This window comes from Pleurodeles waltl, chromosome 6 (genome assembly GCF_031143425.1).
Source record: "Pleurodeles waltl isolate 20211129_DDA chromosome 6, aPleWal1.hap1.20221129, whole genome shotgun sequence".
NCBI classification, from domain to species: Eukaryota; Metazoa; Chordata; class Amphibia; order Caudata; family Salamandridae; genus Pleurodeles; species Pleurodeles waltl.
The window spans coordinates 1646638280-1646665652 of record NC_090445.1 but is presented as its reverse complement, the minus strand read 5'-3'; the positions used below and the strand labels follow the sequence as shown (position 1 = coordinate 1646665652).

Genomic DNA, 27373 nt, shown 5'->3' with positions numbered 1-27373 from the left:
TATAGCACCACAAAAATACACCACACAGTGTTTAGAAAAATATATAATATTTATCAGGATAATTGTATGCCAAAACGAATAAAGATGCAATGTGAAATTGTAGAGATATCACCGTAAAGTGATATAAAGTGTCTTAAGTCTTTAAAAAGCAAACAAAGTCTCTTTCAAGCACAAAGTACCTGGTTTAAAGTGGCAAATCTCTGCAAAGGGCCGCAGAAGAAGAGATACGTGGAAAAATGGTGTGTGCTGCGATTTCTCCCCTGCACACACAGACTTGCGTCCCTTTTTTTTTAACGTGGGGAAGTCGTGCGTGGATTCTTCGGCTTGTTTTCCGGCTGCGCGTCGTTCCGGGAGGCTGTGCGTGGAATTCTCGTTCTCACGGCAGGTGTTGCGTCGATTTCCCCTCTGGAAGTCGGGCGGCGTTGTCCTTGCGAGGCCGTGCGTCGAAGTTCCGGTCGCCCCGAAGTTGTTGCGTCGATCAGCAATTTTCTCACCGCGGAGCAAGCTGTGCGTCTAAATTTTCGGCGCACGAAGAATCCAAATGAAAAAAGAGAAGTCTTTTTGGTCCTTAGACTTCAGGGAACAGGAGGCAAGCTCTATCCAAGCCCTTGGAGAGCACTTTTACAGCCAGACAAGAGTTCAGCAAGGCAGCAGGGCAACAGCAAGGCAGCAGTCCTTTGTAAAAAGCAGTCAGGTGAGTCCTTTAGGCAGCCAGGCAGTTTTTCTTGGGAGGATGCAGGTTCTGGTTTCAGGTTTCTTCTCCAGCAAGTGTCTGATGAGGTAGGGCAGAGGCCCTGTTTTATACCCAAATGTGCCTTTGAAGTGGGGTAGACTTCAAAGAGTGGCTAAGAAGTGCACCAGGTCCCCTTTCAGTTCAATCCTGTCTGCCAGGGTCCCAGTAGGGGGTGTGGCAGTCCTTTGTGTGATAGCAGGCCCTCCATCCTCCCAGCACAGGAAGACCCATTCAAAATGCAGATGTATGCAAGTGAGGATGAGTACCCTGTGTTTGGGGTGTGTCTGAGTGAATGCACAAGGAGCTGTCAACTAAGCCCAGCCAGACGTGGATTGTAAGGCACAGAAAGATTTAAGTGCAAAGAAATGCTCACTTTCTAAAAGTGGCATTTCTAGAATAGTAATATTAAATCCAACTTCACCAGTCAGCAGGATTTGGTATTACCATTCTGGCCATACTAAATATGACCTTCCTACTCCTTTCAGATCAGCAGCTACCACTTCAATACTGTATAACGGCAGCCCGAATGTTAGCCTATGAAGGGAGCAGGCCTCACAGTAGTGCAAAAACGAATTTAGGAGTTTTACACTACCAGGACATGTAAACTACACAGGTACATGTCCTGCCTTTCACCCACACAGCACCCTGCTCTAGGGGTTACCTAGGGCATACATTACAGGTGAGAGGAAGGGGAGGTTTAGGCTTGGCAAGTACTTTTAAAGGCCAAGTCGAAGTGACAGTGAAACTGCACACACAGGCCTTGCAATGGCAGGCCTGAGACAAGGAAAATGGGCTACTTCAGTGGATGGCACAACCAGTGCTGCAGGCCCACTAGTAGCATTTAATCTACAGGCCCTAGGCACATATAGTGCACATTACTAGGGACTTATAAGTAAATTAAATAGTCCAATCAGGTATGATCCAAGGTTACCATGTTTAAAGGGGGAGAGCATATGCACTTTAGCACTGGTTAGCAGTGATAAAGTGCGCAGAGTCTAAAAGCCAGCAAAAACAGTGTCCAAAAAGTGGAGGGAGGCAGGCAAAAAGTTAGGGGTGACCACCCTAAGGCTGTCAGGTCTAACAAGTACGAAGAGTGGATGGCAAATGTGCTCTTCAAGAACTGGTGAGGGCATTAGCACCCAAAAATGAAGCGAGGAAAGAGTACAATATACAAACAATAGTACGTTCAAATAAACCAAACATAGAAACGTAATTGTGAAAGAGATGCAGGGAGTAGGTTTTGTTAAGTAGTTGTCTTCACTCACTCAAGTAAAGAAGCAGGATAAAATAATCCTTAACGTGGAGTTATGATGAACTCGCACTTTTGTTAGAGGTCTTCGACAAGGGCCAGTATTTGTCAGACAAACATTGCCACCTTTTTCTAACCACAGGGTCTGTTGAATCAGTTAGCCAAGCAGTATTGATTGATCGATCCAATAGATTCGCATTATTTGGGGACATTTACAGAAAATGTTCACATGGGAAGTCGTCTTCCAGGTAATTGAGAGAGCATGTGCAAAAGGGAGTATCCTTCACAGGAAACAGTGATGCAATTTAGATAGAGCATCTTTTTCACTTTCTTTTTTCTTTTTTCTTACTTTTTTATGCTTGAATTTTCACTTGCCATTGACCTGAGCATGTCCTCGGTTCCACGTTGCCTCGAATGTGTACTTCACAGTGAGAATGCAAAACATCACCATTATTAGTTCTGTGGATTGAAATCCTCTGTCTGTAATTTATCCACGATGCTCACCCCAACTATACTGGATATGAAAGTCCATAGGTCTTCTAAATATAGTGAGATATTTAATTGCCTACAGAGGACGCAAAGTATTGTAGGCAACTCTGGACAAAGAGTGTATAGTTATCTGGAAAACAAATAATACCCTTCATGAAACACTTTCGTGGGATTGGAATTTTTGTTTTGATAAAGCTACCTTGGACACCCATTGCCTGAACCATATGTATGATATATGTGGACTTAAACAGATGCATTGGCACGTTGCAATAATTTCCATGATATCAGAATGAGATGTAGAAAGTTTGTAAGTGACACATTGTTTCTACATTATCTAATTGATATACTTATTAATAAGGTATAGAAAGACTGAGTTGAATTATCATTATCTGAAGTATAAATATGCAAATAGAGCCCAGCAAGTCCGCAACAGGATACAGTGACTTCACATTATCTGACATATGTGCATGACATGAATACTTTAAAAGTACAGAGAATAATGGATTACATTTTCATAATTTAAAACCATGACCATGAATAATACAATCTGGCTCGCATATTTCTGTGACCACATCAGCCTTCCCCTAATAGAACTCCAATGGCTGTCCTTGCCAGACTCAGACATCTTCCAAACTGGCTGCTTAGTCTAGAAGGCCATCACAACTGGCACCACAGGCTCTCTGGCTGACAAACTTTTCACCTCTGCTGACTCAACACATCCACAGCTACGATACTGTTAGAAGTGAAAAACAAGGCAACAGGTTTTCTCCATCTTTGCGTCCAGGATGTTGAAATAATATCTCAGAACTGACCTAACCCTGTTCCAAGTTAGGAAACAAATAAAAACACAACGTTTTAAAGAATCCTTCATCATCATTTAGTATCATACTGATTTTACTTTTAGAAACCAGGTACACCTCGATTTACGCATTGACTGTCTTTGCCTTGGCCCCTTTACAGTTCTCTGCTGCCTTTCAGCCAGGTTTGCACCCTATAAATCTCACATACATACATAGATACCTCTTGAAGGATATGTGGGCTTAGAAGATCTTCTGGAGTCTTGGTTACAATTTGCATGAACCATGTAAATCATTACATTTGGATACAATTGCTTCACATTGTACGAATAATTTGCAAGATAAGAAATTGCAAACGTCCTGAGAGCAATACATAGACACTCCATTGCATCAGTATCCTGCACCATATAGGAATAAGTGTCCATGATATTGAGATGTGGTGAGCCTTACAAGCTAATCTTTTTTCTACATTACATGGGCATTGTGTATCATAGAGATATTTAGGTTTGAAGGGGGCATTATTGAACGTAGCTTGACTAATGTGCTATATGTGGCTAGTAGAAGGTCCCGAGGAGGACACATTGGCCTGGTATTACATGTAGGTAGAAGATCCTGACACAAATACATTGATTGATGATTGCAGGAATAATGTGCAAGATATGCCACAACGAGATCCAGGGTGAAATATTTTTTTTCAAACTGCATGAATGTTTGGCAAATGAGCTTTTGAATGTTCCCTGGGAGATACCAGGTGTCTCATAAAATATGTGTATGATATAGGCTGGAAAAATGTCCTAAAAGAAATGGTTTTGTTTTGTTTGATTAGTGCACAAGATCTGGCACAAACTGAGAGACATACGTTGACTAAGTGTTGCATGAAATGCATGATTTTAATGTATCAAATGTCCTGACATGGATATGATGGGTTCCTATTGTCTGAAAATGAGAAGAAGATTACGTTGCTCCCCCAGTGTCTGAATACTGTACAAGCTATATTTAGGGAAAGAGCCTAAATAAATAATGTGCCTGATATTTGCACATAGAAAGTATAAAGAAAGATAAATGAGTTTCCATTTTATGTATGCTGTAAAATATATGGGCACATATATAGTGCCCGAAAGGATACATTCGCCTGAAACTGCCTAATTGTTGAACTTTTTTTGTCCTACAGGAAAGTGCCAATGTTTGGCCTGGAGGCCATCTGGAGGAATGGTCAAATAGCTGGTCACACCCGCAGAGGAGATTTTGGATTCACTATTGACAAAACCATTGCTTATGGCTATCTACACAACCCTGATGGGGGAACTGTGAGTACAGAAGTGCAAGAGTTATGGATTATTTAATTCTAAGCATCAATATACATGTACCAAATATAACACACACAGTTGGGAAGTATAAAGACCTAATCAATTTATTTGTTTTTGTCCAAACATGTTTTGCCACATGTTCTTGTTTTGTGTTAGATGTTGAATGCAAGCCTCGTTTGTGGAGGTCATTCATCAGCCGGGTTATGTGTCCTTCGCTGAGGGAAAGAGGTGGGCGGAGCAAATGGTTTCAGTGTATGTCACAAAAAATAAATGGGTCGATTCACCAAATCATCTTTCAATAGAGGACGTAATGTTATATATATACAAGTACTTTTTAAAAATATTCTTACATGTCTTTGCAAATTGGCATAAAACATCCAACTTCCTCTTAGTTAAAGTGCAAAGAGGGCACCGTCCTATTTTCTGATTGTATATTAAGGTTTTCTGAATATTCCCACTTTAGGTGTTTTGGGACTAATTCACAAAGGCATGTAAGAGTATGTAAAGAGTACTACAGGAGCTGCAGAAGAAGTATCCGGCTATTTATCTAACCATCCTGCAAAACGTCCTATTCGAGATAAATTATTTTTCTTCAGTCATTCTGTATCTTTAGTTGTCTCACTCTCTGCTCCTTCATCTTCTTTTTAAGTCATTTAATATTGTGAAATGTAAAGGCTTTTATAAATGTTAATATAAATGTATTCTAATGTTTGTTTTCAGCATTTTAAGGAATTTCATACAAGAGCCAAGAGCAAATAATTTTGTTTCTACTCTCTTTAGTTGCATCTGCTTTTAGTTTTAGCCAGTCGGATTGTTCATTGTTCAGATTGTTCATATCGGTGCTGAAACTTCCAGTGGAATCATATCCATGAAATAACAATCTGATTGCCAATGATAATCTTCCATCCACCTATTCACCATTTTGCTTCCTAGTCTTTACCTTAAAAGGTATCATAACTTCCCGCCTCCCTAGACATGCAACCTTGTTGCAACATAGACATAAAAGAAAACTCCAAACTATAATTTTTCTAGGGCCGCTCCCCTCATCTGGGCTTATCAGGGAGGAGTAAACCCTTGTCATGGCTTATATACCATGCCAAAGGCTCATTCCAGTCAGACAGTCAAAGAGGGAGGGCGGATTAAAATGACTGGGAGGAAAAGGTAAGAATCTTAGTCAGGAAGATTACCACTGAGTATAAAGAGCTTTAACTCCTCTTTCCATTTGTCTCCCCTGTGCTCTCTCTGTAGTGAATTACACATTTCGAAGAAGAGCAGCCAAAAGCCGTTGGGGAGAGAAACTAGACAAGTTGCACACCAAGATTTTGCCTTCCCCCTGGTGGATCACCCCTTAATGGTGGAAGAAACAACTACCCCCTCCGGCCAGTAGGCCAAATAGAAAACCAAGCAAATCCTTATAGTCATGGTAGACAAACCATCAGAACTTTTCCAACTGTCCCAACAATAACAACCAGTGCTTACTGTTTGTTAAAAAAGTGAAATAGGGTTAATAAAAAACAGACCACCCTTGCACTGGTCGAACTGAGGAGCTAAGACTCAACCTCCTGTGGTGGTAGTAAGTAGGGAAACATTGGCAAAAAATATAAAGGTTTTGGTGAAACAAAAACCCTTAGGCAGAAACCCAGCTCCCAACAGCAGGGCAGGCCTGTGCCAGAAGATGCTCACATAGGGGACCTTCGAGGTAATGGACCCAACCTATCCCAGTGACATCCCCTAGGTGAGACTGCCAGCAACGTATAAAGTATTTTAAGAAAGGAATTACTTGTATACTTGCTCAAGTGGCAGAAGACAGGCAATGGTGAAAGGCAAATCTCTAGCCAGGCTCATTTGAAGCATAGAGCCCAAATTCTCTAAAGCCTTGCTAAATTCTCTGTAACTTTCTATCGCTACCAGCTGGAGCCTCAATGTGGCAATAAGACAAACATTATAGAAACTGTCTTGAAGGAACTGGAGAATTCGAGAACTCATTCAGACTACATTAGGAGAGAGTCCTACTCTAACAGTGGTCCTAAAAGGGAATAGCAGTGGTGACCTTACACATTTCTAGGTCTGCAGAAGGCCTGCAATGATGAGACTACCATGGTCAAGAAGCCTAAATGGGTGAGGTCACCCAGCTCAGCAGTCAGACCAATTGAGGCAGCTTACTGATCATTTGTGAAGCAAAAAATCTGGAAACTTGGATAAGTGCAGTGCTTAATTTGAGCCGGTGGTTGCTGGTGGGGGCCACTGGCACTTACATTTGGGGACCACCACTTCTTTGTGCATTATACACCAAAATCAAAAGAGGGAAAAACTGACAAATCAGAAACATGGAGGATGACAAAGACAGGAAAACCATCACAACGGAGAAAGCAGGAACATGCAAGAGTTAGACAGAGGCAAAGGGAGCGTCCGGTAGCAAATTAAAGAGGCCAATGATTAATTGCCACGGAGGTCAATTTCAGACCAGGAACTTCAGGCACTGGCTCTTTCATTTACAAATTAAGTGGGTATATACATACATCTGACAGCCCAGAAGACTCTGTGTGATCTGTCAGACTAGTTCTCATATCCCTACCTGCCACCCTCGTCATCACGGGCAATGGAGGGAGAGGAAATCCTGCGAGGAAATCCTGTGCTGCCTCATAGGGAAATGTGTCCCCAAGCAAAAGAATAAGCAACCCATTTAAAAAAAGGCGGCTCACATGGCCCATTGCCCCACTCATCAGCTGCAGGTCATGAAGTCACTCTCGGTCCACGTCACTTTCCCTGCCTGAAGCACATAGGACTCAAGAGTCTTTAATATCATTTTGTCTCCTTGAGTCCTTGTTGGTAACCCCATCCTGCCCATCTCACCCATGTTTGTTGCTTTTCAAGATCCCACTAGCTAATATCATTCATCTGTGCTGTCCCTTCCTCTAGCTGTTCAAGGTCCAAATGTGTTAAATTGCCTTTGGCCTGGAGGGTTTGGTGTGGCATTGGTGGTTGACTGCATCACTGGCCTGGCTGGGTGCTCATGCCTTCTGAAAGTGTTGCTTTCTGGGCTCATTGCAGCTAGCTACTATTGCCACCAGACAAGAGAAGTGGAGGGGTTGAACTATCACTGTGGCACCTGACAAAGATGGGAGGGGAGCAGTGAAACACTCATGGAGGCCGAGAGTCCTCAGGTGGGGAGGATTGTTGCTTCCACATGTGTTCGCATGGGACCCAGTTGTTGCTCCATACACGTTGCTGTACTCTTTCTTTAAATGCAGTTGTGCACAACTTGATTGACCCCTATCACAACATTTAGGCAGTGCAGCACTCCCTTGAAAGTATTCCAAGTCTGGTGGTTCACAAATTATGTAGCAGCATTGCAAGCGAGGTGCAGAGAACTTGACAAAACGTTTCCGAATATGTATCTGCAAACGTCCATATCCCAACTTGGTCTTACCGGCGAGGTGTTCACTATACAGAATTATTACAACCTACTTTTTTTTATTTAGATCTGGCTAAGGAGTGCTCCAGCTGCCTGGCAGAACTTATGTAATCACAAAAACGAATAAAAAAAGAGTATGTATGGAGCTAAGGGCTTTGGCTCTCCCACTCTTTTGATCTTACTTTTTTTGACAGCTGATAAAAACGGGGTTGTGTTAATTTGACCTCAGAGTATCTCCGTTGCAGTGGATGAATTGCCCAGACAATGCAATGGAGTAAGGTCAATATAGTTTTACCTTCCAGCCTGAGAAGACATGGAGTCACCTAAATATGGCCTTTCCTTCGTACAGCTTCTCTGTTTCAGACCTTAACTGGGTGTACGCCTGCAGCATGATTGGTGCCAGAGTTTGATGGATCACAAACATTAAAATGACATTGTTGAACATTCTCAGTCTTTTGGGAGGTCTGAGGTGGCGAATGTCTGTGTGCAGATTTGAAGTTTACTCATCTTGCAGCTGCTCAATGTTTTTTTTCTTTTTTTTTTTTTTTTTTTTACACTTTTCACCCTGAACAAAACGAGAAGCCAATAAAAAAATTTCAATGGCACTTTAAGTAGCCCTTTGTTTCAACCAGAAACGTCTCCGACGTAAAGGTTGAGCTAGTGCCACTCCGCTGCTGGCCTCGTTCTGAGGACCTCAACCACCCGGGTGTATCACAGCACCATCCCCTTCTCATGCTGCCTTCTCGCCTGAGACATGTTTGTTAAATTGAGCATTTTAAAGCTTATATAGCAAGTTACTGGTGAAAACTAGAAGCACTGCAGTTTGACTGGGCTGGTGATGTGAAAAACATGGCCCAAGAGCCACAGCCACTGATCTGGTTTCCCCTTCAGCGGTTCTTTACCAGCCCGACTGGTATGTTAATATCCTGGCTGGTAGGAAAATGAAGAAAAATCACCCAAAGCCAGTATTGTTTTCTCTGATCAGTATGTACTTCGAAAGGAAAAGTAAGCAAAAGCACATTAAAATGTGTTCCAAAGGTGACTGATAGTCAAATCTAGACAAAGGCAAAAAGGCCATGTTAAAATGGAATATTGGTGTTTTTATATAAAGAAACTTCTTTATTCATCATGGCTCAGGCCTTTGTGGAATCTCTGGTTATTATTTGTTTGTGTACTTTTATATAGCGTGAACTCGGCTCAAAGGCAATGGTATGATTTAGATGAGCACTAGTTATATTACACACGAACAAATTGATTTTTATTTTAGGCCTTAGCAAATTAGGTGATTTGCCCAAAGTCACAGGATGCTGAGCCAATGCAGGGACTGAGACATAGTTTAAAGCCTCTTTATTTTTATCTATGGGAATGTGGCTTCACAGCGAGGCCTATGTAAATGCACACTCACTCCACCAGGGCCTATAAGACACTGGGACTGAGGTGGAAACACCTGACCTCCAGCAGGGACTCTACATACTCCGTCCTTTCCCACCCACTGTGGTAGGAATTGGTGGCTGGGCAGGCAGTTGTCAAGGGGAAAAAAACTGCTGCTGGCTCAGTTCAGACAAATGGGGCCCCAAAGTGAGCATGGGCCCAGGGCGAGAGCAACACATGGTCCTCAGCCTGGCTCGGTGTGGAGAGGGTGTGGTTGAAATGAAGGCACATTACAGTGGCCTGGCAGGGGCCTGCAAGACTGTAAGGCTCTGTGGGCTGGTTGACTGAGGCCCACAACAAAATGCCCCACAGGTGCCCCCTGGCACTGGCCTATCACCCAGTGCCCAACTACCCATCTTCCCAATCTCACCCTGGCAATCGTGGGTGTATCTTCGAAGCAGTCAGGAAAACGGCCAGAGTATGATGCCCCTGGCATAAAACACCAGTACAAACTGGGCCAGTTGACCTGGTTCTTTAACATTGCCCTTCACATAACTTTGTACACACATACTTTATTATTCTATTAATATTATTTAATTTCCTAAGCACTTGCGGACTCCCTGAGGAGACTTTGTGGACCCCCAGGAATAACCCGAATACAGGATGGGAAACACTGCCCTAGTGGCTATAAAGTCTTGTGATAGCAAATTTTAAATTTGCCAGCTAAATTTAAAAATGGTGCTGCTTAGTGCTTATGTGAAAATTATTTAAAATTTAGTTGGGAAATACAATGAATGTGTTTTAAAAAAAAATGTTCTTAGATTTTAAACGTTCCTATGTGGGGTGGAGTGGGTGCTCGCTCCACAGTCTCAAAAGTTTTGGAATATTTTGTAAGGGACCGATAAAGCCACCTCTAAAAACAATACGGACGCGAAAAATAATAGTTCTGTAAAGTGTATCTTGTGACTTTTCTTTTTAAAAAAATCTATTATAAGAATAATTCCCCCCAAATTACTATTGGGGAATGGTGGGGAATGCATAATACTGAAGCTACATTTCAGATCACCAGCGTGAAATCACGAGAACTGCTAATAATGGACAAAACTCTGCCACATCCTGGTCTCCTCCCACTGAGACATTCCTTCCCTTCCTTACCTACTCCTTTTTAGGGTCGAGCCTGCGTTGCATGCGCATCACAGCGAGACGCTTTAGTATTTAGAAAAGGGCTCGGAGCCCTGTCAACTTCACGTCAGTGTTTTTTATTGGTTCGTGGGCTTGCCTAATAAAATCTGCTTGCTTTCATTAGTCGAAGGCACGCATACGTCATGCCTTTTCCGGTGGCTAGCTGTTTTCCATCGGGCTCGTGGACTTCTTTTTCTCTAATTTACAAGCGCGATCTCGCTTGGCAGAAGTCGAGCGCTTTACATAGTTAATTTCACTTTTTCGGGTTATGTACATAAATGCACTTTTGCCCGATAGGTGAAAAGTCGGGTTAGGAGTTTACAACGCGATCAGCTCTAACATGAGCAAACGCGAGACCCGTTGCATTGTAAATGCTTGTTGTTAATGCACCCTTACCTCCTCCTCGTGTTAATGCTCGCATCCAAACAATTTTTATGGGCAGTTTGGTACTGTTTGCATTTCGACTGCCTCTGGGAGCCTGTCCACAAAGTATGGAACTGAGTGCTGACATTAATATATTTCGATTTACCTCTCTTAATTCCAGCTCCTGTCCCCATTAGGCACCTTCTGTTTGGGCTCACGCGGGTATCTCAGAAGCAGAACAATAACAGCTGTTAATGTCTTCAGTAATAGTTAAGTATTTTGTTTCCGGGAGAAGATAAAGGGCTGCTCTTTCTTCAGAGACAGCCACAGGAATCTTCCTGTTCCCATGGCATCATATTCATCAGCAAGTGACCTTGTATCGGTTGTTTGTGGGAGGCCCCATCTGATTAGTTTCACTGACTTCTGAGATTATGTAGGAGCTGTCATCTCACTTTGCAAGTGGGTATAAAATACCGTAACTCACATAAAGGACCATTGTTGCTGATTTATTCGGCCTTTCAGTATTTCTCACGTGTTATTTCCAGACATCCACTCCTCTTCTTTTCTCAAATTAAATGGCAAAATGTCAGGTGAATCAATGGTGATTTATGTTGTCCATGTACCAAAATCAGAGGTGGAAGTGGTAGATGATTGGATATGCTAATTAAATTTGAATTAATTATCTCTAATCAAGTTTAATTATTTTAATGCAGTATCATAGTTTATCTAGCCACAGCAAAAATAGACGAAGCTCGTGGAGGGACTTGTACTGCCCTGTGACAAAGTGCGTTTACTCTAAACTATCCTCAAAGCAGAAGTAACAGAGATAGCCACCAGGAAAAGCACGAAACCTTCTTTGGCTATTGGCAGTATAGCTCCACAAAGTCAACATATGTATCACTAGACCTAGGCAAGCGTTGTGCATGGGAAGTTGACATTTGGTGTCATGTCTTCCAATTTTCCGACTGTGAAGAGTTGAGGGTTGAAAAGTTTTTTAAAATGTTTTCCAAGTACAGAAGAAAAAACTTTATCCACATCTACTGGGAAAGACTGTAACTCTAATCTGGCAAATACCCTCTAGATCGTTTTCATCAAAGTATATCACTCACAGTTCTTACAAATGTACAACTTTTCGTCCCAGCTGACAAGATCTGCTGCAGTCAAACACTCCCTGGACACCACATAAGTTAAAAAGTGAGTGTTATAAACTTCACAATCAAATAACAGAACAGGAGAAATCAATGTTTCTGTTGAATTCACTTATAGCAATTCACTTAAAGTCTTATCCAGCCTCTGGCTTTATTTTATCACGACATTGATATACATCAAGGTCTCTTGTGGTGTCATTCAGGACTGTGCATCCTCTTTCAGCCATTGCCCCAGAGCTTAGGCTTGGATGGGGGTTGCTTCAGAGTTGACTCCAAGACCGAAATGGCTTTTTCCGCTGTCTCCTACTCCATGTCTGGCTAGGTTCACTTGCTGGCTAGGCTGGTTCATGGTCCAATTTCCTACAAAAAGATAACTAAAGGAATCTGTGCATTTTTAAAAAAACGTATTTCTGCCTCACATACAATTTAATGAATTTGGACTAACAAACATCAGCATTCTTGGATGTCTCAGGTCTTCATTACTGTTATTGCATCAAATGGATTTGATGGCCATAACAAACACAATCCCTGTTCTATGTAAATTCGAAGAAGTCTTCTTCAGTATTACATATGTCAAGCTTAACAGAATGAAAACAGATCACAGGAAAGCATAAAATAACTAGAGGATCAACAGTAAATGTCAAAATAGTGTAGTAAGTGAAATACAGAATGTCAGAGCTTGACCACCAGCAACATAAGCAAATAAAGAAGCAATGGTTTCCAGAAAATCCCAAATTTAATAAACAGAATATCCATTAATAGTTTGCAACTACTTAGAACCAAACCACCCTCAAACCCAGTCCATTGGTAGACATTAACCAAACACGTGATCAGCTGACGTGACTGCTCAATTGCACACATCATTTCATTATGAAAGTTCTTTGGTTAACTCTGCTCAGCTTGTTAGCAGACATGTGAAGGTGATGTTTCAAATTCAAGCAACAAAAGAGTTACTTGGCAGCATTAGCATGTGGGGACATGTTTAAAGGTGAGAGACTGGGTTGAGAGTGGGCAAAATAGTGCACTCTTTGATTGCCAGATCCCACACATAGCCATAAAGTCATCACCAAGAGGGAGGGGAGCTAGTAGCCCATTGGGTAGTGACTGCATTATCCCTCAAGGGCACTTTCCCCGGATAAATATGTCACCTCTGGCACCCTGAACCCCAGATCATGGCGAAACTGTAACAAAGACCAAAGAAGGACTGATTTGTTGACACGCTGAACTTGGCAAAGGGAAGCTGCACCATCTGCTGTACTGCATCTACCTTACCTATAGCGAGAACTGTGCCTGTGGTTCCTGGCTTGGGAAAAGTAATTTCCAAGCCCCAGCCCAAGAAGTGACTCCAAGGTCAGTCGGCTGACCCAGCACCAGGGCCATCAAAGCTGAAGTAGCGCAAGTCAGCAAGTCAGTAGCCTCTTCATGAGAATTACTGCTGTTGAGTACCCCAAGGGACCAATCCATGATGTCCAAAAGTTGCAACTGAGTCAGCTGTACCTGAGAATGTTGTTTTAGTCTAGATTGATCACCCAAGAGGGGCACCAGCCTCTATCATACAATATCACTGGGACCACTGTGAATTGAGAATGGTAGCCTACCTGCAGTTGGCCTTCTGCGGCTTAAAGAGGACTCTGACCTTTGGGGCCAAAGTCACCCACTTGACCCTTGGACCAAGGAATAACTGCAAAGACACCTCCGTTGACTGCACAGCACCCAGAGCATCCTTGAGCATCTTTCATCTCCTGCATTAGCAGCACAAAAAGCACTCCATTTAAGTCTATGGTAGTCATGTTGTAATGCTTGGCACTGGACTGAAAAGCACTTTGTTGGCCTGGTAACCATCCAAATACTCATTATTGGCCCCTTCTCCCTGTTGATTTGGTCACTTAAGCCGGTCCAGAGTAGTTGAACTCCACTCTTAAACTTTTCAAAAGTTTACAAACTTTACGGTTGCCAATGCTTGTTTGCGATTAACCTGAGATGTAAGTTTTCTTTAAAAATCTAAATCTCTGGAACCAGTTCATCTTGGACACTAAAAATTCATAAAAATATAATCTATGTTTATAAATTGGTGTCAGATGTCTTTCATATTGTGTGTCTTTCATATTTCGTCGTTTGATACAGTTAAATGCTGTACACCAGTTCCTTTGTTTAAGTCTTGCTGCTTGAAGTCACAGCTACCCATGGTCGAGCTTAAGGCTTTACAAATGAGCCTGATAGGACCCAAGACAACTTTTTAAGTGTATTACAAGGTTAGGCCGCATAGATGTACCATATCATACACCCAAATCCTCACAGAAAGCATACCTGAAGCACATTTGCCTGAGTGGGGAAACAGCCTGAACAACGACGGCTGAACGACGACGTGCATTGTCCATGAAAGCAGAACAACGCTTTCGTGAACGACAACGCTGTTTTTCTCTGCCTTAACCATGCATGTCCTGAACAACGAACATGCGTGGTTAAGGTAGAGGAAAACAGACTCAGGAGGACGCGGTCAGGTATGTGGGGCTGGGGCAGGGTTGGGGGGTAGTTTTAAGGGCGGGGTACTTTTTGTTTTTTAGGGGTGGGTGTTGCATTAGTTTTAGGGGCGGGATGGGTGGGTCGGGGTAGCTTTAATTTTAGGGGTGCAATGATTTAGAAAAGAGTGCCACAGAGTGGTGCAGAGTAAAGTGATGTAGAGTGTCATGATGTAGAGTAAAGTGGCATAGAGTGCAGTGGTGCAGAGTGTGGCAGAGTAGTGTACACCACTGCCATTGCACTCTGCACTCCACGCCACTCTGCACCACTCCACACCACACCATTTCATTTTATGCCACTGTAATCTGCTCTGCTCTACTCTACTGTATGTCTTGGCAGTCTACTACAGTGGACTTTACACCACTTTACTCAAAACCAATGCACCCTACTGCAATCTACTCTGCACCACTGTACTTGATGCCACTTCACTCTAGTCCACTCTACTCCACTTTGACACTACATTCCACGAAACTCCTTTAAACTGTACTCCATTCTATGACACTCTACTCCACTCTGCCACCCCACGCTATAAACATTCCACTCCACTCTAAACCACTCTACACTCTATGTAACTCCCTCTGCCACTCCATACTTCTCTACACTTCTCTACAACACTTACTCCACTGTGTGCCAATCCACTCTCCTATACTACTCTACGCTATATCACTCCATTCCACTACAATCTACTCTGCTCTGTCATGCTTCTCTACAACACTCTAGGCAAAACCCTCTTCACCTCTCCACAGCACTCTATGCCACTCCACTCTGACACTCTATAGCACTTTACACTACTCCACTCAATGCCACACCATGAAACTCCACTTAATTCCACTCATCTCTACTCTACACCAGTCTATGCCACACCACTCTGACACTCTATGCCACACCATGCTACTCCCTGACTCTCTACACCACTCTATAACACTCCACTCCACTCCAGTTTATGACACTCCAGTTTAAAGACCCTACTAACTTTTAGCCATGCTGAACAGTGGCCACGCTGCTGTACAACATGGCTAAAACATGTAGGCAAAGCTAGTAGCTATTGCATAGGTGCGACCTATTGGTTTTGGCAATGCTTGTCATTCTCCGAGAGTAGACGCTAGTGACCCTAGCTGCATGATAGATCATGAATTCTTCTACAGACAATACATGCATTGTGAACTATAGCAGGAAAGGCAAACCTTTGATGTAATAATGCAACGTAGGGGGGCGGGGTTATTTATTTATTTATTAAGAGCTTTTAAAAGGAGGCACGTGACCCTGGGGTATCAGAGCGGTGTACAGAATAAAAGATAACAGGTTGCAGTGAGAACAGTTTAAAGGTTATATACAACAAAGAAAGTATTTACAGGGGTTAGATCCATGGGAGAGGGCCAAAAGGAGTGCTCAGTTGGACCCTTGGGTGGTTCCTATTTACAGGGCTGCGATTTTATTGGAAGAAAATATGTTACACATCCTGATAACTAATGTCTATCAATTCTGTCACATATTCTTTCTGTCATTTTGCCAGACTAAGGGTTTGTTCTTTTCGGTGCACAATCAAATTGAGCATGAGGTATGTGGGCTCCTCTGCTCATGTTTTTGTTTATTTTTATTTTTAACATGTACACTACGGATGTTTACTAGTTAAGGTATATGGAGTTAGTTTGTTGCCGAGAATCATGGGATCTTTTGGTCAACATCCAAAGCCCGCTCTAGAACCCATAAATCCACACATTATAAACTCATATATGCAGGCTCTCGTGTTTGTGAAGTGCATGCTATAAGGAAAATAATTTCAAAAGCTCTCCACTGCTCTTTTAAACAAGTTCATAAGTATTCCATAGACACAAAAACACATAGCGCTGTATAGATGTATTAAATAAAATGTAGGTTTACTGTGACATGGTCATATGACTGTGTGTGCTGAGCGGAAGTTGTCTGTGTGTATCATGTGCTGGTTTCTGCACGGAAATCTTGGAGGCTGTTAATGAACTTTCCGTGTGTATCTGCACTTCTGCGTGGATCTGCGTCTCTTCTGCTTGCGGTCTGTGCATTTCAGTGACACATTTTAAACGAAGGATTTTTTGTTTACCTTTTATTATATACGGTTGTCCCACTGCATTCGTCTATATCTGCATGTTCCTGCAGAGTTTGGAGTTTGCCTCTGCACACCAATGCTTAGAGGTGTTTTTTTTAAATCATGTTTTGTTTTAGTGAAAAGGAAGGAGATGTGTGTGACTGCAGCTGCTTTTGTCTGTCCTGGACGTGCGTGTGTGTTGTGCACTGTGAGCTAGAATCTGATCGGTTGTGGTACGCCTCTTACATCTGTGTAGTATGTGCATTTGTTTGTGTGGTCAGTGCGCAGGCCTCTTCACAGGGGAGTTGTGTTTGCGTTAGTTGGAAGGTTCACATAGTCGATCGAGCGCCATCGACGTGGGCCTTGGAGAAGCCGAAAGAGAGCGCTATTAATACAACATTCACCCGTGGCATTATACCTTCCATTTATTTTACCAGAGAACGGATTGTAATTCAGTGTACCAGAAAATGTTTTTTAATACAGGTCTAGTAACGCACGCGTGTCAAAACACATCAGGGTGCGCCGAGCCTGACGCGACCCCAGAAGCGCCTACCGCGGTAGCGCCTGCGTTAAAACCTAGCGTTCTGCACTCCGGGGGGCGATGAGCTGGAGAAGGGCACGCGATGGAGTCAGGAGTCAGTGTTTTAATGGGCCGGATTCTTTGGGGTCACTGACGCACAGCTTGCTGAGAACACCCCTCCTGGGCTAATCCTGACCCTTGCTCCCACCGTTCAGCTGCCTCTTGTTTTATTAATCTAGAGAAGGATTTCTTGCTTTCGATCGCTCCGACTCTTGCAGAAATGGCTTGAAGGTCGAGTGGTCTTTGTGGGCCGGGGAACTGGTGCAGAATTAACAGATGCTGGGAGGCGGACGGCGTCGGCTGCCGGCTGGAAGCAAGGCTGGCCTCGTGGCGTGAACTACTTGTTTTTAAACTCTACTCTCTTAGGCAGCGCTTGAAATGGAAACAATAAAGTGCAGGTACTCTGTGCTAGAGTACCTGCTTGTTTCCGAGAAGTGCCGGTACTCTTCAGTTAAAAGTATTACGTTTTTCTTGAGATGTGCCGGTACTCTCCCGCTCAAAGTGGAAAAGCGCCGGTACTCAGTACCGGCCCATTTAAAGCACTGCACTTTGGTAGAAACTTTTGTACACAGCCAGGAATCCCTTGCAGGACCTGGGCTGCTGTGGTCCCAGTGAGTCAGAAAGGAGGGGTTTCTCTTGGCCCTGAAGATGTTGAGTCCCGTTGCTGTTCCTGGCTTTGACAGATTGTCTCGATCTTGCAGGGGTCAGATTCTCAGAGCTGTTTAGGATATTGTAGAGGAAAAAAAAGGTCACAGTTTGTGAGAAGTCAATCATATGCCTATGATTTCCTTATTAGACCTTGCTTTGTCCACTTCAAGTGGCGCTGTGTGAGGTGGACCTTTCATTCGCCTTAGGAGGCCAAGTAATAGTAATCCTGGACCATCATCATCCTCTTTCCACTGTTTTCGAACAGTATTTTACAGCGCTTGTTTAGTTGGCACGTTCTCTTCATTACAAGGTTTGTGATGGAAAACCATTAGGGTCTCATACTGGGAAAAATCAACAGTTCTCCCCATGTGCTGGGAGAAAACTCTCCGCATCTGAGGGACATTTTTTTTTTTTAAACTGAACCCTAGTTTTGGCGTTTGTCTTATTTGGAGGGTGCAGAGTAAGAATGCCGACTGCTCCGCACACTAGGTCATGGTAGACCTGCCGTTACTGCTACCTTTTAGCTGATGTAGCGCCTTCAATGGATGCTGAAGCCATCCATGGGTTATAAAGGCAGCTGTCACGGCAGCCCACTGTCAGTGCCCTACGGCCGCCAGAGGTGGCGTGGCACGGGTATGGTCTGTGCGGCACCAGCCGCCTTTCGCGGTCGGCCCATTGGGGGCTTAATAAGACCCTAAATGTTCATCTTCCCTCTTCCAAGCTAATGGTCTGCTTCTTTTGGACCGTCAGAGGCCAATAGTTACCTCGAACTCCAGCTTTCTTCCTCTTTATCAGTGGCGTAACAAAGTCCCCCATAGCCCCTGTGGTGCAGGGGGGCACCTGAGCTCCAGGGGGCTCCCTCAGCACAGTACACTGTGCATGGACGGCAGACCCCTGACTGGGTCCAGGTGGGAGGGGGCCCCTCCAGGTACTTTGCAGGGGGAGACCCTCAAGTTTTGTTACACCAGTGCTCTTCATGATCATCCACCAAGTAAGCCAGCTCTGGGCAATAGTGCAGCCAATGGAAGACCAGGGCTTCCTTGCTGCCCTGTTGTCTCTTTAGGGCTTCTAGGCTGAGGCCTGGTGAGGGGCAGCCCTTTAACACTGCCAGAGGAGGTAACATTACTACATGGAGAGATCTTCAATGCCAGCAATTCAGCAACATTGTTCCTTTATTTATTTATATAGTTTTATGTAAGGTGTAAACATGGCACAGAGGCCTAATAGCACTTTATAAAAGCAAGTATCTATAGGTACAAAGTTATATGATTTAGTGAAGACATTGCAACAATAACAATGAAACAGACACAAAACCATTCTACTGCTGGCATTTTACAACACTGGACTTTACTACACAGGTCATTTTTTTAAATTATATTAAAAAATGAATTTGAAGGTAAGTAAGGTTTTTTTGGATTCAGGGATAGCTAAAGGTATGGAATAGTAAGACAAGTGTGGGGTTAGGAGTCAGTAAGGGCACTCACTACTCAGCAGTAAGTTATGTAGTATCTGCTTGATAAGAATCTACAGACCTTCTTTAGTAATAATGTTTCAAAAGTAATATTTCCATGCACTTGCTAACATTTTTGTAAGCATTGAAAAAACACTGAGCTCTTGCATTTATTGGGCTTCAACATGTAGACACCGTGCTCACTACAGAATTTTACAAGTTGTAAAAGACTTGAAAAACTCTTTACAAAAAATTGATGTTACACTTGGCATTCTTGGTGTGGTCTCCCCTAACTTTTTGCCTCTGTTTTCCAGGTTGTTGATGTATTTTTCCCTGTGTATTTTGGCTCCTCATCGCTGCTGCGTCCCCGCCCCCTCCCTCCACCTCGAGTCTCCGTTCCGTTTTTTTTCCCTTCCCCTGTTGTTTCCCGCCTTTGAGCCCTGCTGCCCCGCCCCCCTGCCCTTCCATTGGTCAAGCCCCCCCTTCCTCCCAGCTGACACTCCCTCCCACCTCCCTCTTATGCCGGCCGCAGTGCGGTGAAGGTAGCGACCTCTGACCGTGCTCCTAGCAGGTAGGTCGCTTCCTTCTCACCTCCGCTACTCCCAGCTGCCTTCTTGATTTGGAATCCTTATTCTCTATTTTTCCCTGTGTATTTTGGCTCCTCGTCGCCGCTGCATCCCCGCGGCCCCGCCCCCTCCCTCCACCTCGAGTCTCTGTTCCATTTTTTTTCCCTTCCCCTGTGGTTTCCCGCCTCTGAGCACTCTGCCCCACCCACCCTGCTCTTCCATTGGTCAAGCTCCCTCCTCCTCCCAGCTGCCACTCCCTCCCACCTCCCCTCTTATGCCGCCCGCTGCGCGGTGAAGGTAGCACCCTCTGACCCTGCACTTAGCAGGTAGGTCGCTACCTCCGCTACTCCCAGCTGCCTTCTTGATTTGGAATCCTTATTTTCAATTTTTCCCCATGTATTTTGGCTCCTCGTCGCCGCCGCATCCCCGCGGGCTGCCCCCTCCCTCCACCTCTAGTCTCCGTTCTGTTTTTTTTCCCTTCCCCTGTGGTTTCCTGCCTCTGAGCACTGCTGCCCCCCCGCCCTTCCATTGGTCAAGCCCCCCCCCTCCCAGCTGCCACTCCCTCCCACCTCCCCTCTCCCCTCTTATGCCGGCTGCAGTGCTGACCCACCAAAGGCAAGCCCGTCTGCGCCTGTCCGCGCCAAGACCACGCACAGCGCCAGACCCCCAGGCCAACACGCCCCCGTACCACCAATCACCACTACACTGCATATGACCTCCACACCCTCAATCCAGGACGCTCCTCCATCTGCTTCCAGTCCACCCCGACGCACATCAAAGGACCCTTCTCCTGCAAAGCCTGCAACTTCACCTGCAATCTAACCTCCAAGTTCCAACTCAAAGCCTCAGACAGCCGCCTAAGATGCATCCTACTTAACACCCGCTCCGTCCACAGGCATGCTATCGAGGCATGCCATCAAACTCTGGGACCTACTGACCCCATCCTCGCCCGACGTCGCTTTCCTCACAGAAACATGGATGAATTCGGCCTTGGAACCAGACATAGCCATAGCCATACCAGAAAACTACAAGATCACCAGAAGAGACCGCAGCAACAAACCAGGAGGAGGAATCGCCATAGACCACAAAAACACCATAAGAGTCTCTACCAGCGCCCACAACACCATCAAATCCACCGAGCACCTCCATTTTAAAATCCACATCAACGCCAACACCACCCTTAGAGGAACACTGGTCTATAGACCCCCAGGCCCCAGACCACAGTTCTGCGATGACATCGCCGACACCATCAGCTCCCAAGCCCTCGCCTCAATGGACTACATCCTCCTTGGCGACCTGAATTTCCACCTAGAAAACAACAATGATATCAACACCACCAACCTAATCGACAACCTCGCTAACCTTGGCCTCAAGCAACTCGTCACGTCACCCACACAGCAGGACACACACTTGACCCCATCTTCTCAGCCAGCAATCACGTCTCCTTCAGCCACACCACTGAACTCCTATGGACCGACCATCACTGCATCCATTTCTCCATTCAGAAGCCGGTCACTCACCACCTGACCACGAAACCCCCCCGCCGCTACTGGAACAGAATCTCCACAGAACAGCTGATCTCCACCCTCACCCAGGCACCTACCTGCACAAATGGCTAGAAGACTGCGCCAACACCCTTGCACCACTCAAACAACCCCCAGACTCCAACCACAGACCCAAGGCCAGCTGGTTTACCCCTGACCTGCAGGTCTTCAAACGGAATTGTCAAAAAATTGAGAAGACCTGGCGTCTTGCACCCACCGAATCCAACCTACCGCCCTCAAGACTGCCATCCACAATCATCACCAGCTGATCCGCACTACCAAAAGAACCTACTACAAAAGCCGAATAGACACCAACGCCCACAACAACAAAGAGCTCCTTGGCATCATCAAAGAACTCTCCAACCACGGGACCTGCTCCCATGAACCCTCGCCATCACAGGAACTCTGCAACTCCCTTGCCACCCACTTCCGTCGAAAGATAGAAGACATCCACAACAGCTTCGAACCCCAGCCAACCACAATCAACCAAGAACCCGACGCATCAAACAACACCAACCCTCTACGCTCCTGGGCCCACGTCAACAATGAAGACACCATCAACACCATGGCCTCCATCCACTCCGGATCCCCCTCGGACCCTGCCCACACCAGATCTTCAACAAAGCCAGCAACTTAATCGCACCCACCCTCTGTGCAATCATCAACAGCTCCTTCGAGACAGCCACTTTCCCGGAGAGATGGAAACACGCCGACGTCAATCTATCCCTCTTCTCCCCTTCCCAGCGAAGGTCATCGAAAAAATATATTTTTTCAAGTGGATTCCTGTAGAAACCAGAAAAACAGTCACCCACGCCCTAGTCAGCAGCCGACTGGACTTCGGCAAAGCGCTCTATGCAGGAACCACGGCCAAACTACAAAAGAAAATGCAACGTATCCAGAACGCCTCCGTCCGACTCATCCTTGACGTCCCACGCCGCAACCACATCTCAGTCCAGCTCAGAGAGCTACACTGGCTACCCGTATGGAAGAGGATCACCTTCAAACTACTCACCCACGCACACAAAGCACTCCACAACACAGGTCCGGGCTACCTCAACGACAGACTCACGTTCCACACCCCCGTCCGCCAGCCTCGCCCTCGTCTCCGTCCCCCGCATTCACCACACCACCACCAGAGGAAGATCCTTCTCTTACCTCGCTGCCAAGACCTGAAACTCCCTACCGCTACAACTACGCCAGACCCAAGACCTCCTGGCCTTCAGAAAATGCCTCAAAACATGGCTATTCGACCAATAACCCCCCCCCCCCCAGCGCCTTGAGACCCTAACGGGTGAGTAGCGCGCTTTTTAAATTGTTTGATTGATTGATGATGCTGGACTGTGTTTCTGCTGTTTTGTTTTTACTCTGGGCACTTTACCACTGCTATCCAGTGCTAAAGTGCAAGTGCTCCTATGTAAAATATATGTGTAATTGACTTTCCATGATTGTCGTATTTGATTTACTAGTAAGTCCTAGTACAATGTACGAGAGGTGCCCAGGGTCTGTAAATCAAATGCTACTAGTGAGCCTGCAGCACTGGTTGTGCCACCCACATTAGTAGCCCTGAACATGGCTCAGACCTGCCACTGCAGTGTCTGTGAGTGCAGTTTTAAACTGCCAATTCGACTTGGCAAGTGTACCCACTTGCCAAGCCTAAACCTTCCCTTTTCATACATGTAAGGCACCCCTAAGGTAGGCCTTAGATAGCCCCATGGGCAGGGTGCAGTGTATATTAAAGGTGGGGCATGTATTAATGTGTTTTCCATGTCCTGACAGTGAAATACTGCCAAATTCAGCCTTCACTGTTTCAAGGCCTATCTCTCTCATAGGTTAACATGGGAGCTGCCTTCAAATATTATTAAAGTGCAGATATAAATATTGATTTTGGAGGTCTCTGAACTCACAATTAAAAAATACATCTTTTAGTGAAGTTTGTTTTTAGATTACTAGTTTGAAAATGCCAATTTTAGAAAGTAGGCATTTTCTTGCTTAAACCATTCTGTGATTCTGCCTGTTTGTGGATTGCCTGTCTGGGTCAGTTTGACAGTTAGGCTGTTTGTGAATCCCGTCTAGACAGTGAGACAAAGGGAGCTGGGGTGTCGCCTGCATATCCTGATGAGCCATCTGTGCTAGAGTGGAGGGGAGGAGTGGTCACTTACACCTGAACGGGCTGTGCCTGCCCTCTCACAATGCAGTCTCCAACCCCCATGTGTGTCTGGGGCCAGGCCTGGGCATAGCAGGATCTTGTGAACAACAGAGACTTTCTTTTGAAGTATGCCTATTTCAAAGGCAAAAAGGGGTATAGGTATTGGACCCAAACCCCCTAAAAATTAGATCACTTCTGGAACCAAGAGGAACCTCTGCCAAGGAGAAGAGGTGAAGAGCTGAGGAGAAGCGTTGCTGATGACTGTGCTTTGTTGGGTTATCCTGCAGTTGCTGCTTCTGCCTGTGAAAAAGGACAAAGAATGGACTTTGTTATGCATTCTTGCTTGTGAAGAATCTCCAAGGGCTTAAATTGAGCTTGCCTCCTGTTTTGAAATCTCAGGACCATCAAAGACTTCCTCTTCCAGCACCTGGACCCTCTGCTGAGACTCTTGCCCTGCCAAGTGTTGCTCTATCCAGTCCCTGGGCCCTTGAAATGTGAAGTTGGCAGACAAGAGGAGAAAATCCATGCACAGAACGCCATGCAGGGAAATTTTTGACGCACATCTGCAATGCAGCTGATAAACGACGCGCTGCTGGCTTTGCGCCTGAAATCAGCGCTCAACCTGCATTGAGGCTGGGAGATCGATGCATCACGGCTGGAGAAATGACACACAACGCCTGCTTGTGGCTGCTGATAACGATGCAAACCCCATGCAGAGCAGTTTTCTAACACCGTGCAACAGGATTTTCCACACATCATCCCTGGGCATCAAAGTCAACCCGACTCTGCTTGGATTCGAGGTGCCCCATCCGGAAAACAACGCATCGCTCTCTTGAGAGGGAGAAAAACGACACATCTCGGACCCGACCGGAGAAGAAACAACGCACGGCCTCCCTTGCGAGGAAGGAATCAACGCATCACTGCCTTTCCCGATGCATGCTTACCCCTGCGGCTTTATGTTTTACGCTAACCAGGTACTTTGTGCAAAATCAACGTTTCCATTGTTTTCAATGGAGTAAAACTCTTATTCTTCTGAAAATTCATATTTTAACTTGTGCATGTTGGATTTTTGTTGTTTTGGTCTTGTTTGATATAGATAAATATTACCTATTTTTCTAAACTGGTGTGGTGTCCGTTTTGTAGTGTTTTCACTGCATTACTCTGTGTGGTACAAATACTTTACACATTGCTTCTGAGATAAGTCTGACTGCTTGCGGCAAGCTACCAGGGGGGTAAGCAGGGGTTATCTAAGTGTGTTCTCCATTACCTTGACTAGAGTGAGGGTCCTTGCTTGGACAGGGGGTAACCTGACTGCCAACCAAAGACCACATTTACAACACTGGTGTAACTCACTCCATATCCCAGCTGCAGTGAGTCATTCCAGTTGTGTCAATTATGGAGATTTTAAGTCAGTCTGCTTTGGTTATATTTTATTACTTTGAAGTTCCCCTACTCTGTATCCAGGAAACCAGGATGGCCCGACATTAGCTACAGACTGCTGGGGAAGAACTGCCAATTTAAGAGCGGAGAACGCATGACTATATCAATTTTGTCATTGCATTTAATTGTAGCAAAAGAAGAAACCGTGAATTCTCTTATACCCCATACGACAAGGATATCTCAGCAATTGATTTTACTGTTTTATTTGATCTGCTAAAGGCCCATGTTTCCTACAACTCTGTGTTCCCAATTCAAATTTTGCAGGATTGTATAGAACCAGAAACCAGTGTTTGGTACCTAAGAAATTCACATACTTTAGTGGGCAAAAGAGGAAATGAGACCTAACATCAGAGACAGAGAAATTCTGGGGCAGGTGACAAAACATTAGGAGATAACCCTCTTGCAGACAGTAAATATCTTAAGATAATATACCGTTGGGATGGTGTTACACCACCAAAATCCAGTGACTTCGCAGTGAGGTCAATAATGATTAGAGTAGCCTTCCACCCCTGCTGCTTGTAAGATATCCTCCATGGCTTCATGGATGAGGGCTGACACAGGTTTTGTGGAGGGCCTCAAAATCCGAAAGCCTTGTTGTGCATACCATGCTTACAGTCCCCTCCACTCCACATTTTTACTGGTTAGATTGGATGGTTGCAAGATCCAACTCTTTTATGCAACAATTTTGTTGGGGTAACCCAGACCTCCAAACCACCCACCCACAATAACACCTGCTAACACTTATCTGCTTTGTGAGAAGAGCAAGTGGTGTTTACCACACCTGCCTAGGATGTTCCTCAACATGGGGTGCAGAGATTCCCAGAGACTCTCCATTGAAGCTCCTCTCTGCCCCAGGAGGGATGCAGTCACAAGTCAGGAACCTGTCATTGGGGGGCCTAGCCCACTTCCAGAGAAAGGCACTGGGTGCACCTCCACATACCTCTGTGTTGCTAGGGCAGTGGGATAGGGTGCTCACCTGTGCAGCCTGACACGCATGAGGGGGAGGGGCTTATTAACCTCAAATAGATAGATGTAATGTGTAAATGCATCCGCCTTTGTGGCAACCTTTAGAAGTATCCTTAAGGAGCCATGTAGTACCATACAACCACAGAGCAGGTGCTTTACCCGCCTCTACATGACTGCCTATGGTACTCTATTCTCAAGGCAAAGACGGCAGATACGTATAAACCATCACATCACCCACTGACCTTTTTTTCTTAATGGGGCACATGATATAATTGACTGTGCAGCAGTTTGCATTCTCTTTCACACATATGGTAACTACTTAGGTGCTAGATTGACTAAATCATAGGGTTTGCAGAACACTCCATAGATGTTGCAAGATGTAACATATTGAAAAAAATTATACCGCTACCCGTTTCATGATGACCCTACTGGAATATAATGTAATGAAAAGAGAATGTTTATACAGTAGTTAGTTCATGACATTCTTCAGGTTTTTGTTAATAAGTACCCTCGTTTGTTTTCCATCCCCGCAGGTCTCTTTGGATTTTGTTCGTGATGGGGAGTACATGCTTGAACGGATGGGTGTGACCTACCCAGCCAAAGTCCATTTGAAGCCACTATTCGACCCAGAGAACAAGCGAGTTAAAGGGATATATTGATACTGCAGATATCCGAGGTGGAACCATAGGAGAGTACGAACCAAGCACACGACAAAGACAAGAGAAACTCCTGCACAACTGGATTCTAGATGCCTTGGGCATGGTGATACCTATGACACACCGAGATATTTTGTCTAATTGATCTAGAATGTGTGATTGAACCTTACATGTGTTACGTGGTTCCTTCAACAATCCTGTTAATGTGTCCTCTTTATGGAAAGGCAGAGCTGGCTGGACGCTTCCCCAGTCTGGTCTGACGGTGGTGGAGAAGGTTTGGGAACATGACAGAATGTGATCATCCCTCCTGGTCTATGCGTATTGTTTAGGCTAATAAAATAGGTCACTTTTGCTATTATATCCTGTTTTGCTTATGTTTGTTAACTATCCTGTTTCTAGAGTGATGGAAAAACCATAGAGAAACTAAAAAGGATATGGATCTTTTTTGCAACAGACGTGTGATCTTAAGCATGATCTAACCTCTGTGTTTGAGATTCTCCAACGCACTTTGAGAGCAGGTAAAAGCTTGAGGATTATTATTAATAATATAAATGTGGTCATTTGGCGGTACTCTTGGCAAAACCTAATTGACTTTGCAAGAAGGAATAATCTTTCACTTTAGAACATCTTGTCTTTGGGGCAAAGAGATGGCCAGCTCCTAATTTGAGCTGGTGGTTTTAGGGGCTTGTCACCTGTACTTAATTGTCACCTCCGCCGCTTGTGACAGTCTTCCACAAGGTG

At 44.8% G+C, this 27373-nt stretch overlaps 1 protein-coding gene across 2 annotated transcripts in view; it reads left to right on the top strand.

Annotated features, from left to right (window-relative positions):
* SARDH (sarcosine dehydrogenase) overlaps window positions 1-26990 on the top strand; it is a 460574-nt gene extending 433584 nt beyond the window's left edge. For both annotated transcript variants that reach the window (XM_069241559.1, XM_069241560.1), the window contains exons 20-21: window positions 4440-4575; window positions 26510-26990. In XM_069241559.1, the coding sequence (XP_069097660.1) occupies window positions 4440-4575; window positions 26510-26635 (262 nt within the window). In that variant the 3' untranslated portion in view covers window positions 26636-26990. The remainder of the gene's footprint in view (window positions 1-4439; window positions 4576-26509) is intronic.
* Window positions 26991-27373: the final 383 nt, after the last annotated feature.